The 15,339-nt window shown below is 31.8% G+C and overlaps 2 protein-coding genes and 1 long non-coding RNA gene across 3 annotated transcripts; 1 reads left to right on the top strand and 2 right to left on the bottom strand.

The window, feature by feature from the left end:
- Nucleotides 1–2,296: 2,296 nt before the first annotated feature.
- Nucleotides 2,297–4,600, top strand: LOC134686059 (uncharacterized). The gene is made up of 2 exons (XR_010101522.1): nt 2,297–2,420; nt 4,414–4,600. It is a non-coding gene; the product is annotated as an uncharacterized LOC134686059 (long non-coding RNA).
- Nucleotides 4,601–7,475: 2,875 nt separating this feature from the next.
- LOC134686060 (uncharacterized) lies at nt 7,476–10,120 on the bottom strand. The gene is made up of 2 exons (XM_063545751.1): nt 9,987–10,120; nt 7,476–8,435 (listed from the first exon to the last, which is right to left on the bottom strand). Exons 1-2 carry the CDS (start codon nt 10,047–10,049, stop codon nt 7,611–7,613), a joined length of 888 nt encoding a protein of 295 aa, XP_063401821.1. The 5' UTR covers nt 10,050–10,120; the 3' UTR covers nt 7,476–7,610.
- A 2,572-nt stretch (nt 10,121–12,692) lies between these two features.
- Nucleotides 12,693–14,968, bottom strand: LOC134687032 (protocadherin gamma-A4-like). The gene is made up of 2 exons (XM_063546975.1): nt 14,509–14,968; nt 12,693–13,917 (listed from the first exon to the last, which is right to left on the bottom strand). Exons 1-2 carry the CDS (start codon nt 14,611–14,613, stop codon nt 13,102–13,104), a joined length of 921 nt encoding a protein of 306 aa, XP_063403045.1. The 5' UTR covers nt 14,614–14,968; the 3' UTR covers nt 12,693–13,101.
- Nucleotides 14,969–15,339: the final 371 nt, after the last annotated feature.

Consider the following 15,339-nt stretch of genomic DNA (forward strand, 5'->3'; position numbering starts at 1 on the left):
AGGATAAGTGACCAAAAGCTAGATGTAGAAATGTGAAGATACAAAAATGTACCCAGAGATCAAAGGTTATGTAAACTTTAATTTGTAATAAAATTGATTATGAATACCTTTTATTTTTCTAAATTGCAAACTGAACTCAACTTTAAGAGATAATTACTTATTTTCAAAGATTAATTTAATAGAAACCCTGATTATACAAATTATCAACAACTTTTTAAGCTAAAACAAATTTTAAAGCCCGAGTCTGAGGGTTTGACAAAGTTGGTGACTTTACAAAGCAATCTTTAGAATTGCGAAAATGAGGTCCATTTCCGTTAAAGGTTACATTACAATTTATAACTATGTTTTTATGTTTATATTTGTAATTCTTCACATTCTTTTTTGTGTTTACTTGACCCATATGGGTGAATTTTGCAAATTAAGTTATTATTGTTGTAAATATATTCAATGTTATCAAATTTTGTAATGCAATTAAAACTAGGAACACTGTAATTTGTCTATGCTGCTGTATAAAAGATGTATTAATTCAATGTTTACATTTTGTACTTCAAGTCTCTACAGAGTCGATCGAAACTTAATTTAACCCTGCAATATTTGAGTAAAAGATCTTTAATCAAAAGGAACTTTCTACTTTATATTCATTTCATCACCATATTCAATCACAGCATGATCCGTTTTTCTTTCTATGACAATGCAATACTCCACTTTTCCAGACAGATATCGAGAATCTGGATGAAACATTGTTTTATTATGCAGTTCACGTGACACGGCATTATATTGGAAAACGTAAATATTTTTGTGTAGTTCTATTTGTTAGTCATTGCCATCTTATTTGGTGTACACAATTAGTATAATATTACTGAAGTGATTTAAGAATCATTTTAGGGGCAGTTAAAACAAATGAAATGTGTATAACAGTTCCGATGTGCGGGTTTCACGAATACACCATACATGAACTACAAAGGATTACCAGCAATGAGATAATTCAGACATGACGTAATAACTTCGTTATAACATTCTGTGGGATACGTTGGCATTAATAAGGAAACAATTCAAAGTAACCTTGTTTCCGGATTTGGATAGTTACGTAACTGTATACAATAACAATATATTGTTGTGATATTTTGTACGTCATCATCTGTATTGGATATACTGTGTCAATTACTTCGTTAGTGTTCAGCCTCACATTACAATCAATCATATTCTTTCATTTGACATTGATATGTTTTAAATAGTATTTTTTTATGAAATGACGGTACTGTTAATGCGATAATTTTTATGAAGTTTGTTAACTTTAATTGTGCCGTTTAGTTTTAATTCAGTTGATCTACATAAAGGAACAAAAATGAATCTGAAAAAGATATGTTTCGCATTTGTAAGTATTGACGTAAACAAACTTCGAAGTAGAAAGTAGTCACTTAATTAGTACTTTGGTTGGAGTTATCGTTCTTAAACTAGTCCACCCAAGAAGGCCAACTTTATTATTGGCATTCAAATTGAAAAGTGTTTCTTCCTTTTGACCAATGCTCGTGTGTTTTCTATAAATCAGCCTTGCACACAAAGAGAAGCATTCTTTAAGGTATATTGTATCTATTTCTAACAATCTTATTAGTATTGTAAACGTTTGGGGCGAATTGAGACGACGATCGCAAAGATGTTAAAAGTGCGATTTTCAATTTTTCATTTGCAGGTGTGAAAGTTGATGTGCGTCGGACAAAGCGACACAACTCCGATCTATATTGGTCAGAAGTATTTGTGTTTAATAACCAGGGTAATGGGTCTATTTGTTACCCAATCGAAGAGAAAAAAAATAACAAAAGTGAAAACTCTAAACTATATATAACGATATTTAAAAAACTGTGTAAAGCAAAATATGCCAGCATACGCAGTATATATCTTCTAATTATTGATAGAAGGTTGGTGTTGCTCATCCTTCCGGAGCACTCTAAAGGTCTTCCCAACCTACTGGTATAACAAGGAAAGTAAACTAAACATGGTAATATTATATGGCCAATACCTTAACGAAGCGAGACATATTTATTGAAGCTTACCCGAATTAATGACAAGTAAAGATAAAAATATTTATGAACAGGGAAATTTTCTTTCGAGCAATGTATTTCCACAAAAATCTTTTAATTGCAGAGTATGAAACAAAATTTAGTATGTTCTCGAAGCCTATTTCATTGATATTCCCTGCGTGGCATTAAATGATTGAGTACTTTTGTGAACATGCCCTTAGTTTATTAGTTCATTTAACATCTGAGTAACTGTATCCAATTTTATTTCTCCAGATACTTCAAGAACAATGTTTTGCTGCTCTTTTTGCACCGACTGTAACTTATTTAGATAAGACAAAGACAGACGACTGTGACGTCACTAATGCGACAAGTTGTGGGTTGAACAAGTGTTGTGTATATAAGGTAATCATGATAAAATTCCTTTTGGATAGATACTAGAAACTTTGATTTGACCGAATTTAATCATATTCTTACACACACAAGTATAATTTATTTTATATCTTATATTTCTAATGAATATGAATGGAATGGAATGAAATATTTGGGTTAACGACAACAAAACAACAATTCAATAAAATCAAAATAAGAACAAATAGCTCCATCAGCTTCGGTACTGACATGATTTTTAACTTATTAAGTTAATAAATTGTCATAAATGGGAACTCTTAGTTTGTAAACATGACTTTTTACGTTCATTGTTAACATGTAGCGGGGTTTACGTAAATTTTTACCAAGCGACTATCTACTTCTGGTTTTACTTTGTAACTCTTCAAATACATTTTTAACGGTATACAAAGCCTCTTGATTTTCCCTGCATGGCATATGATCCAGCCTAATGGAATGGCAAATTGTACGGAACTGTCTTATAGTGTAACTATTTAATGTGTTCTGTCGCTTTATCTTTACGTCCTGTCGTTTCTTCTTTTTGTTATGTGCAAATGTCTGTATTTCACGACTCGGCATCTAGCAGGGTTTACCTGAATCAACTCTCTACTTTTGGTTTCACTTTGTGACTCTTCAAATACATTTTTAAAGATATACAAAGCCTCTTGATTTTCCCTGCATGGCATTAATTGATCCAGCCTAATGAAATGGCAAATTGCCCTTAGTTTTGTTCTTTTAAATTCGGTAATCCATTACCTTAAGTGCATTTAGGACACATTTATGATTTTCTTTTTGCACTGGCTGTACCTTATTTAGATTGACAATTTTAAAGACAGACAAAACAATGTGCGTATGTTCATGTTTGGAAATCATGTATCTTTGCACTGCAGTGTATGAATGTCTATTTTGATTCTATTGTCATATATTTCATTTTATTATTTCATTGTTATAACAAATCATTGTAATCATTGTATGAAATTTAAAACCCGCAAGGGTCCATAATTGGATTAATAAAGTATTCTTATTCTTATTCTTATTCTTATATCAGCATGACGTGTACAAGTACTTTGATATAAAAATAAAAGTTGATGATTGACAATGAGATAACTCTCCACGAAAAAAACTAACGACCTGATTTAAGTTCGTTTTTGGTAACTACATATGTACCATGTGCAACCATTGTTAAAACATGTACATGCATTTATTATCTTTTATTTCGCTATTATATATATAGCGTTTAGAGTGCTTTTTTGTGCTCACCTGTACTTTTTGCTTTCCATTGATCGAGATTACAAGGGCTTACAAAAAATACCAATATCAGTTCTATTTAACATTCGCAAGTGCCTATCCCATGCATGTACAATGTAGGTACCTTGTTAGTTGTTTGTTGTTAAATTTCAATCTTTTTATCGTTTGGCGTTGACGGTAAATCTTTATACAATCTTTATGAAAATTCATTCACAAACTTTACTGGAACCGATTACATTTTGATAAAGGTTATTTAGTAAAAAACCGAGTGTTGACTTTTTATAATGTGTTTTGTTGGGTTATTGTCTCATCGTTTTGTAATTTTAATATGCCTGTTTGCTTGTTTTTTGTTGTGTATTTTAGTAGCAATCCTATTGTTTGGATTTCAAACTAATAAAATTCTTATTCTTATTCTTATTCATTAGGAATGGCTCCACATATCTTCTTACTTATAAATATTCATAGCACAACAATGGTATTGACGCATTTGCTTATGAGTACTACAACATCACATCTATACACCAAGAAAATAATTCTTATTTCCATTCCGTGTTACTGGGTTTGTCTTTTCAATGTACAATTTAGTCGGATTTTCAGAAACAAGTTCACAAGATAACTGTCTACAGGAAGACATATCTCACTGCCGTACACCTTATTCCGATTCTGCTACGATAATCTCTTCCTGATGTTGAATAACCTAAGTATTTCAAAAAATTTAAGTTTTGTAAACAGTTATGATCCCTTGGCTTTGTTTCTTTTACAGATTATTATCAACAGGTCGCAGAATTCTATTGTAGAAAGGAGGCAAATATGCCAGTCAACCAGAATGGACGGGGAACTATGTTTACTGAATACAGATCATTTGATATGTCCTTGTCGTGAAGAATACATGTGCAAAATAGAAAATAACAACAATTTTGGACATTGCAAATAAAAAAGATCACAATTAATTTTTGAGCGTTAGTTTTATATTCAGTTATAATTGTATACCAGAACTTATAAAAAAGAAGATTCGGTATGATTGATTATGAGACATCTCTCCACATGAAACCAAATGACACAGCAATTAACAACTATAGGTCACCATACGGCCTTCAAGAATGAGCAAAGCTCATACCACATAGTAAGCTATGAGAGACCCCGAAATGACAGATATCAACTAATTCAAACGAGAAAACTAAATTCATTTCTAATATGACGTTCTCCTTTAACTTTGGGTACAAAGCCATGTTCTAATTCGAATAGAACATAGGCTGCACGTGATTGACGTCACAATTGAAATTGCAACGTCAGATGAATTTTAAACAACGCCAGAGATCAAAATGGACATTTTTGTTGGTGTTGCTCGCTAGGAAAATTAAATAAAAACCTTCTATTTTTCTATAACGTTTTTGTTAATCAAATCAAATATGGCGACATTTCGAGCGTCTACTATAGGTCCGCTTCGGAGTACAAAGTTCAAAATATTCCTATTAGAATCGAAATAATTCTATCATGCCATGCTCTATGCTCATTTTAACATGCATACCCAACTATATCAGTCCTATTCAGGACCGATAACTCTGTCGATAGATATTATCGGGTATACAATATTGTTAAAACCAGACCAATCGTATTATACGTCTCTGTTGGAATGTATATAATAAATATTTTGTTTTACACAATTTAAACTTTAAATCGATTCATTGCCTGGATTTAGCTTTAAATATTGAATTAAAAGATAAATAACAATAAAATCATATTCAATGATCGAAATTCATTTAAATTAAAATTTGAATTAGAATATTTCTTTGAAATAATTATAGAAACATATAAATATTTGAATGACTTTTAAGCAAAAAATATTTTTTTAAAGAAATTTTCATAATATTCATATTTTCCTAAAGTTTATAATGAAACATACTTCTTCTGATTTGACACAGGAAGGAGAAGATATTTATTTGTACATTTATGAAAACTTTTGTATATCACAAAATTTAAACTCTGGTAATACATGTATACACACTGACAGGATGTTTAATGTCAGCTGGTTGCTTTTGGTTTTCACGTCTACCTGACAATATATTATGATGTAACATTATAACCCAAGTTAGATTTCACCTGTTTGGTCAAGGAATGAAATTTTAAAGGTATAGAATATTTATCTATTATAATTGGACATTGTTTTGTTTCCTCTTAGGATGAAAACATTTTTGTTTTTGTTTTAAAAGAAATGAATAAATATATTTCTAAAGAAAGATAAAATATACAGAAAACTTGAAAAACACCTTTAAAAAAGAAGAGATTTTTTTTATTATAGATATTGTAAAGTATTTTCTGGTAACAGTATCTCCTGGATGAATATTAGTCAAAATAAATGTTCCCGTGTCACACTTATTAAGAAATTTTGTAATCAATGATATCGAAATATCACTAAAGGAAAATAAAAGAAACATCAGAGATTCTTTATGAAAAATTAAATATAATTTAGGAAAGTCTAATATAGAAATCATTGATTTGATGCAACATTTTCATATGATACATCAGCCGCCATTTTGAAAAATCTCGGAAAAATCCCGTTTTTAAATCGATGTTTGACCGAAATTGCCCTGAAATTAAACTGTTTAAAGTAGTATTTTTCCCCAGCTATATGTTTGAATATACTTAATCGATTTGCAAAGTTTGTTTTTTATTTACAGAATTTCTTTATTTGTTGTAAAAGTAGACATGGGTATCGGTAATTTAGCATTGAGTCAACGGAGAAATGAGGAGAAAAAGTGCATGTTTTACGATTCCGATTTGACCAAATCAAGGACTTAAAATATATACGTCCCTGACCAAATTAAATAAAAAAATAAACTGTTAGGACCAACATTGTTTGATAGAAATATGTTTGAATATCAAGGATTGATTTGCAAAAGTAAGAAAACGGATAAGGTTTAAGAGAAAATTAAACTTTATTGAAGCATATATGCATTTTATATGGGGAAATATAAAACAAAATGGCGGCTAATATACGTCACAAAAGTCACGTGATGTCCAACTTAGTTGGATATGGGTAGGCATTATATTTGTAAACATTTAATACCTCGCTAACGCTCGGTATTAAGATATTAACAAATATAATGCCTACCCATGTTAAAATGAGCATAGAGCATGGCATGAAAGAATTATTTCTTAAGTACAAAATAATGAACGAAAAACAAATATGTAACTCAACAACCAATGTCAACTTCTGAACAATAAATGAAATACAAATAAGATAAACAACAACACACAACAGCTTCTTATTTACAGGCTCCTTACTTAGGACAGGCACATAACATTTGCGGGGTTAAACAGTTTGAAGGCGCTTTCCTCTGAATTTCCTATTGTGACGGTATGAAAAAAGGCGACCATGCCTGATGACGTCATCTAGAAAGAACACATCTTTTTGCAGATCATTCGAAAAAAAAATGAATGAGTTTGCCTGCATATTGTTAGAAAATCATCAGAGACACAGATTCCACCAGTAAATATATATTGTAGAAAATCCTTTATCTAATTTATAATATAACTAAATTATAATTTTGACTTTTCGTATAGAGAACAAGGATTTGTGTGGTGTCACTATCTTTCATATATATATATAGAATTTGAAATAAAAATGATGCCAGGACAATTTTTTATTGCAACAAATTTTTCAACGTTTCATGTGTTTTCTTACCACCTAATACAACTGATGTTAAAATAAGAGCTTGATGATGCTATCAACAGCAGGAATTGTTCTTGTACACAAGCGCCATTTCAAAATGGGTGTTTGAAATCTTACAGAAAATTTACACCATAGTCAGTAAATTTAAAAAAAACAGAAGATTTGTTTAATACAACTGACATAAGGAATATAACATTGGTTATTGCATAATTTACGGTATTCTTCCATGGAGTTCTATGTGTCCACATGATGTTTGAAATTCTACAGATAAATACATTTTTTTCTGATTATTTTCTGTTTTTGTAAGCCTTAAATACACGTAAGCCTCTCCGATTTGTTTTAAGAGGCGTTTGTGGAGTTATCCCCGTCAAAGATGACGAAACTGATTTAGTAAATGTCACAGTAGTACTTGTTGATACGGTATTCATATTTGTTATACTGGACGATGTATTGGTGCTTTCTGGAGCTCCAGTCGATACCGGTATAGTTGTATATAGAGGGGATAATTCAATGAGAATGTGAACATCAAGTTTTGCAATATTGTTCAATTGTGGAAAGCCATCATCCTCACAGTCTATAAATACTTGGAAAGTTTGCGGCGTTAAAGTTCGCAAAGAGGATTTGACAATTATTTCAAAACTATGGGGCGTAAACTTTGTTATACCAAAATATGGTATCTGAAGAATTGAACAATGAATATTACCCCTGTCCCCTCCGTCTCGGTCTGTGGCTGTAAATCCAGTGATATTTGTTCCCACGTTTGTATCTCTAGAAACATATATACTATGATTTCTTAGGTGTATTTGAGGTGGATGATTGTTCGAGTGCACCCGAATTGTTGTTGTTGGTCTTAATGTTGTTGGAGCTCTATCAATTGTATCATTGTGACAATGGCCGTAAACTGACGTGAAGGTATCACTAGTAAGGTCAGTTTTACAGTAGAGACCTTTTAAACATGGACAATCCTCTTCTGAATGAACTGTGGTACACCTATCATTTAGTCTCCCATAAGGCTTACATAGTATATCTTCTAATAAGAAGTCGTCACGAGCACAGCAGTATAGGTGAGGGCATGATGTGTGTCGATGGTTGATGTCACAAACAGTAGAACCCTAAGTGAAAAAAAATATTTAAGAAATGTTAAAATATATCAAATATGAAACACTCGGCAAAACTATATTTAATTTGTTACTGCGTGTGTTAAATAAAAAAGCTTAATTAGGGTGTTCGTTTTTATTGATAGTTAATTAACAACGGAACAAAAAAAAATGAAATGAATGGTCTGTCTCCTTGTTTTTGAGATATATGCCATTGAAAATTTGGCGAGCATTAATTCTCTTTATTTTTTTCATACGTTTAGCATTAATATCTTATTTCTTTGAAAGACCTAAGAAAAATAGCAAATAGCAATATTTGGAGAGAAAACGAGTAGGTTTATATTATAGATGTTTGGTCCTTTTGCATTTTTTGATTTGTTTTCATTTCAAATGCTGTGATTGTCTGATACGGACTTAATAAAAAAATTATACCACTTTCTTTTTCATAATTCAAATTACCCTTTATTCTGTGAAGCAAATTCGCCAATAGGAATGCGCTGATATGACATTAAGGAATGTAAACTATTACACGCAAACCTTGTTTTTACAACATGAAAAAGAACTGATGTATGCTATAAATTTGATTTTGGCTGACAAAATACGCTAAGTGAATAGCATAAAATTGAGAATGGAAATGGGGAATGTGTCAAAGAGACAACAACCCGACCAAATAAAAAAAACAACAGCAGAAGGTCACCAACAGGTCTTCAATGTAGCGAAAAATTCCCGCACCCGGAAGCGTCCTTCAGCTGGCCCCTAAACAAATATATACTAGTTCAGTGATAATGAACGTCATACTAATTTCCAAATTGTACACAAGAAACTAAAACTAAAATAAAAGAAGACTAACAAAGGCCAGAGGCTCCTGACTTGGGACAGGCGCAAAAATGCGGCGGGGTTAAACATGTTTGTGAGATCTCAACCCTCCCCCTATACCTCTAACCAAGCGTGTCACAAGGTTTCCCTACATGGAATATATCTTCTTTCCTTTTATCCAATGTATTTATATATTAAACTATAAAATTTAAGTAAAGATTAAAAGATCGACCACTTATTCATCTCTTAATCGATAGTAATACGATATAAAAAAAAGACGATGTGGTATGATTGCATACCTGCCAACATTTCAAACTGCCAATGACGGTTTTGCGTGCAAAAAGAACTCATTTGTCCAACAAAACCTTTAAAGGGGCTTTTAAATTTATTTCGTTAATGTGTATTTGCTTCTTCATACTTTTACAATCATAAACTAGTTCCAATGGTAAAATTGATTGGTTTGTTTTAATTTGTAGACAAATTGCTCTTTTAAAATTTCCAGGGCAACAGTGACAGACATGTGATTGCAAATGAAACAACTCTTCACTCTTTACAACTATAGGACACCATACGGAATTCAAGAATGAGCCAAGCCCAAACCACACAGTCATATATGCAAATACCCATCATGCAATTCAAGTATTAAATTGTCATCAGTTGGAAAATGACAAAACAGCCATTGAATTTGCTAAATTAAGTTTCGTCCCCGATTACCAGATGTGATAAAAGATAAAATTCAGTCCAACTTACCCTCTGATCTTGTGATTTAACTATCACCAAACTAAATCCAATTAAATATTGAACCAAAAGCATTTCTTACATGTACACAACAAATATACGTACTATACGGTGCTTATCAGATCGAAAATTTGTCTGCTGTGTAAATTGCGTAATGAGGTTAAAGGAAATATGACCTTGGTTTTTGTTTATCACGAATGTACACATCTGATGTCTCGTCCGAAAAGTGCACCTGATAGTATGCAAACTGTTATACGATTTATGGCATCCCTGTTGTCGAAAGTTGGGTAATAGTCTGTTGAGGTATACAGTTTGTTATTTGTTTTGTAAAATCCCTGGAATAACAAGGGATAACAGTTTTAGTGATTTTGTAAAATCCCTGAAAATACTGCTCTAGGATTTACAAAATCCCTGATTACAAGTTGGTACTTGATATTATTAATGAGTTTCTTTTAATACAACTAAAATATAAACGAACCAATGATTTTTTTAAAACAATTAATACATGCGAATAAAAAATTGTAGAGTGAAAATGAATAATAGGAATATGAACTGATATCAAGGCTCAAATTTACTTATTTGTGCATGATAAGTTTGGTTGACGTGCATCAACTGTTACACAATTGCCCTTCTTTTCGACTGAAACTATGTTGTTCACATCTAATCTTTCAAGAACATCCACATTGAAATAAAAAACTTGTCCATAATATGTTGAAGACTGTTTAACTGTAACTCGGAACAGATATGAAATTGATACAGCTGATAGACTCAAAAATCGGAAATAAGGGATTCAATCTGGTTTTTAAAGTTTGATCACTTTGTGTTTGAAAACATGTATAAGAAGTAAGCTTGAGATATTACCAATCTAAGAATTGCGATTACAAACCATTTACACTTTTATATGTTGTGTTTTTGATATAATTATTTAATATATGTAAATATAAATGTCGTAAAGAGGCTGCAAAATTACCAAATTTAATACTTATTTGCTATTATATACCAATGTTTTACATTAAGATGATCTAGTCCTGAGCACATGTGCCACTGGATCATATGATAACCTAATCAAATCAATTTCTTACTCTTGCTATATGTGTTTTTCTGCTCTCATAACGGTAATCACTTCCATGTATACTAATGAAATTTAATGTAAGAGATTTATACGGTTCATTAATTAGAAGCATTATGTAATACAGATTTTCTTACAAAATAATAAAAAGAGTTTGTCTTTATTCTGAGCCTTTTATTAATAAGATTTAATGTATACATGTCAAAATTCATGATATCATTATCGTTGACCATATAATATCAAAGAAAGGATGCAATCTGCCTTAGCATACTGACACAGAAAGGCGGTTACATCACCGGTACAAATGTCGCGCATCTTATGGCAAATTTTTAACGAAACTGATAATTTGTAAAGGATGCTTGTAGGTTAGTACGGTCATCAGCTTTAGATCAGTGTATTTGGATACTGTCGACGTCAGATTTTATATGTGTCATTTTACCGTAAGACACAAAAAGTTTAACTAATATTAGTGTCTGTACAAAAAGATGGGGATAATTTTAACAAGGCATAGTAAGGGTGGTTTGAGATCTCACAAAACATGTTGAACCCACCGCACTTTTGCGCCTTTCCTTATTCAGGAGCCTCTGGTCTTTGTTAGTCCTGTATGTTTTTTTTTTAATTCTAGTGTATTTAGGAATCTATATGTTACGGAGGTTAGTTTCCTCTTTAACTGAACTAGTACACTTTTTTTGTAAAGGGGCCAGCTGAAGCTCGCTTCACGATTTTCTCATAGTATGAACACCAATTCGTGGCCTTGTGTCGTTTTCTGCTGTTTGGTCAGGTTGTTGGCTCTTTAGCCTATTCCCCAATTTCATTTTCAGTTGTTTAGTATCATGTGGATAGTTCAATTTTGTATCCTTGGCAATCATACCACATATTCATATTTTAAAATATTATATTTCTGGAGTTTATAGTGGAGTTCGTGTTATTTATTATTTATTATTTATAACTGTTGATGTAAATGACCTTTTTTTTCTTTAGTCTTTGTTTACTCCTTGGTTGTGATTGTTATGTCTTTCTGTCACGAACATCCAATAACATAACTATAAAGATAAAAACCAGGACTGGCGAGGTACTTAAACATAAGGAAGTTTGATGTATCAGCCTATTGTGTCCATTTACCATAGTAAAATAAGATAACAAATATTAAGATAAAAAAACAGCAACAAGATGCCAAAAAATATGGAAGTTTGATGTTTTAAACTATTGTATTATATAAAAAAAGAAGATATGGTAGTATGACGTCCATTATCACTGTACTACTAAGCATATTTTTAGGGGCCAGCTGAAGGACACCTACGGGTGCGGGAATTCTCGCTACATTGAAGACCCATTGGTTGCCTTCGGCTGTTATCTGCTCTATGGTCGGGTGGTTGTCGCTTTGACATATTCACCATTTCCTTTCTCAATTTTATGATTGCCTATGAGACAACTATCCACAAAAGACCAAAATTACACAAACATTTTAACAACTATACGTCACCGTACGGCCTTCAACAATGAGCAAAGTCCATACCGCATAGTCAGCTATAAAAGGCTCCGATAAGACAATGTAAAACAATTCAAACGAGAAATCTAACGGCCTTATTTATGTAAAACAATGAACGAAAAACAAATATGTAACACATAAACAAACGACAACCACTGAATTACAGGCTCCTGATTAATTTACTTTAGAAATAAGATAACAATCAAATTTGATTTAAAATGAGTAAAACATTGACAGCTATAAAAGGCCAGAATGTATGAACAAATAACGAGAGAGAGAAAATGATATACAACAACATAGTATATTTGTTCTTAGTTAGGAGGACCTTTAAAAAAGGTCAACTTTTAGAATATGAGATCGCCTTTTATTTAAGGTCAACTGAGATTTGTTCAGAACAAAGATGAGTGATAAATAATGTTATAACAGTTTTAGTAGTTCAATACTAGTAGTTTTCCCTTTTGAATAATTCACTACACAAATTAAGATCTTTTGAAAATTCCACTTTTCACAAAGTTAATTGAAAACTAGTCTTTTATTGCGTACTATGTGTATTAACTAATGGTACAGACTTAAACGGAAGTGGAAGTTTCTGAAGTTTCAGAAGATGATGCTGTTGAATTTTCATTACTTGGTGTGGTATTCACAGTTTGTGTAATTTCAGTTTTACTCGAAGTCGATTCTAAATTTGAGTTTATCGTTTCCATAGTTACGGAAGTTGATGGAGTGATTGTAGTAGTATCGAATGCTACATTTTCAAGAACAATACTTATAGAAACTTGTCTTATTCCATTTAATGGAGGAGTTCCGTTGTCTTGGCATATGATAAGTGTACCCAAAGCTTGTGGAGACAAATTTTCTAATGAAGATGCTACTTCCACTTGGAATAAGTAGCTATCAACCTTTTCTATCTTAAAAAATCCCGGTTGTATCACTGAACACTGCACTATTCCGTTTTTACCCGGATCATTATCCTTTACAGTAAATTTTGAAAATGGTTGTCCAACTTTGGAAAATTTTGAAACTTTTACCGCTGAACTATGAAACTGAATAATTGGAGGATGATTATGTTCCATGTGTTGTTTTCTAGTTGTTGTAGTTAGTATTGTGGTTGATCCTTTTACAGTTGTTGCAATAGTTGAATCGATTGTCGTAATATTCTTTTGACATTTACCGTAAATTGATACGAAATCTACACTGTTTACATTTGGAACACAAACTAATCCGGTTTCACATGGACACATGGCTTCATTCATTACTGTCGAACAAGAAGACTTTATTATACCAGTATGTTTACACGTAGTATACTCAGGCAAAAACTCATCTCTTGCACAGCAAAAACCATCCGGGCACTGCGTTTTTCTTATGTTACATCTAATTTCTGGTTGCTGAAAAAAATCAAGTATGTTATAAGCATGAAAAAGCAAAACTTACATATTTATAATGTTGATTAGTAAAAAATTATTCTAGAATAATCCTTTGCGTAGCTTTTTAATCAATGACAGAGCACTTTAAGTCAGACATACAAAACTGTTTAGAACTAATGTTGCTGTCAGGTGTGTGGTTTTGTACCGTTTTGAAGCCCAGAATGAATTCTTCAGAGAAAGAACTGCCTCACTTAGACTTTGAGATGAAGAATAAAGAAAGATGACCATTATAGTGCCATTTCTTTGCCTTTTTTGTGTATTTTTTGTTGTGCATGTACTGATTTTGTCATGGAGGGATATCCAATAACCTTTGCATTTTATCTTGATAATGAAATTATATTCAAATACTTTATGTAAAATTAAGCATTTGCCCCTCACAGCACAAAATATGAACAGTCAATATCTAGATACATATGTAAACTGAAATGCTTTAAAAAGTGGCATGCAATTTTCTATATTTAATGATAAATTTTAGTAACCAATGGTCTGCTTACTCCGAAGAATACTATATAATTTTTATGCGATATTAAACTCTATTATATGTTTACTTACCTCTGTTGTTGTTTGTGTGGTCAGTTGTGACGTTTTCTTTGTAGAAGCCTCGTGGCTTGGAAATGGGAAAACAAGTAGTACGGAAAATAATATGTATTGAAACATTTTTGTTCTAGTCGTATTGGTAATCTCAAATTTAAGACTTATATACTATAAACATCTGTATATAATCCCATGACCTGTACCTGAAGTATGCCCGACATCCAGTTATTTATCTAGGTACGTCAGGTATTTCGAAAGAAATAAAGTGGATCATTTAAGGTTAAATATATGACGAAAGAAGACACGAAGGAATTTTACCATTACAATTGAAGTGGAGTTCAAACATGATAAATGTAGAGAAATCTGTTTGTTTGTTAGTTGTTTGCTTTTTTATATTCTGTTTTCTGGAAGTTAGATGTATACAGGGAAACAGTTGATCACCAACATAACAACATTGTATAATTACAGGTACATAATTTTGTGATATGAACGGATCGATGCCAGTATACACAATTTAGAACGAATCATGTCAGACAAGCTTATCACCAAAAGAAAAGCCTGACCCGACCGGAGAAAATAAGGTCACCAAAAAGATCTGTGGATACAGTTATGAAAGCGTAAATAGTACGATAACATGGTTACGCAATTTGTTTTATGCATTTGAATCTAAAACAAGTTTTCCTTTTTAGTTAATACATCAATTCTATTATTAATTAAATCACACAAAAGACTTTATAAAAATGACTTTAAACAAAAAATGACCAACGACTTAATTTCACTAGGAACTCCAGATTTTTGACTTCGAATGGTCTAACTTTTGTTTTTTCTAAACAGTTTAATCTGACTGTT

This window comes from Mytilus trossulus, chromosome 10 (genome assembly GCF_036588685.1).
Source record: "Mytilus trossulus isolate FHL-02 chromosome 10, PNRI_Mtr1.1.1.hap1, whole genome shotgun sequence".
In the NCBI taxonomy this organism is placed as follows: domain Eukaryota; kingdom Metazoa; phylum Mollusca; class Bivalvia; order Mytilida; family Mytilidae; genus Mytilus; species Mytilus trossulus.

What these genes read in the sequence shown, in the direction of transcription:
- LOC134686060 (XM_063545751.1), bottom strand. Translation starts at nt 10,049, where the DNA reads ATGCTTTTGGTTCAATATTTAATTGGATTTAGTTTGGTGATAGTTAAA. An exon ending in TTAAATCACAAGATCAGAGG is followed by an intron (nt 8,436 to 9,986) that starts GTAAGTTGGACT and finishes TTTTTCACTTAG; the next exon opens with GGTTCTACTGTTTGTGACAT.
- LOC134687032 (XM_063546975.1), bottom strand. Translation starts at nt 14,613, where the DNA reads ATGTTTCAATACATATTATTTTCCGTACTACTTGTTTTCCCATTTCCA. An exon ending in CCACACAAACAACAACAGAG is followed by an intron (nt 13,918 to 14,508) that starts GTAAGTAAACAT and finishes GATTTTTTTCAG; the next exon opens with CAACCAGAAATTAGATGTAA.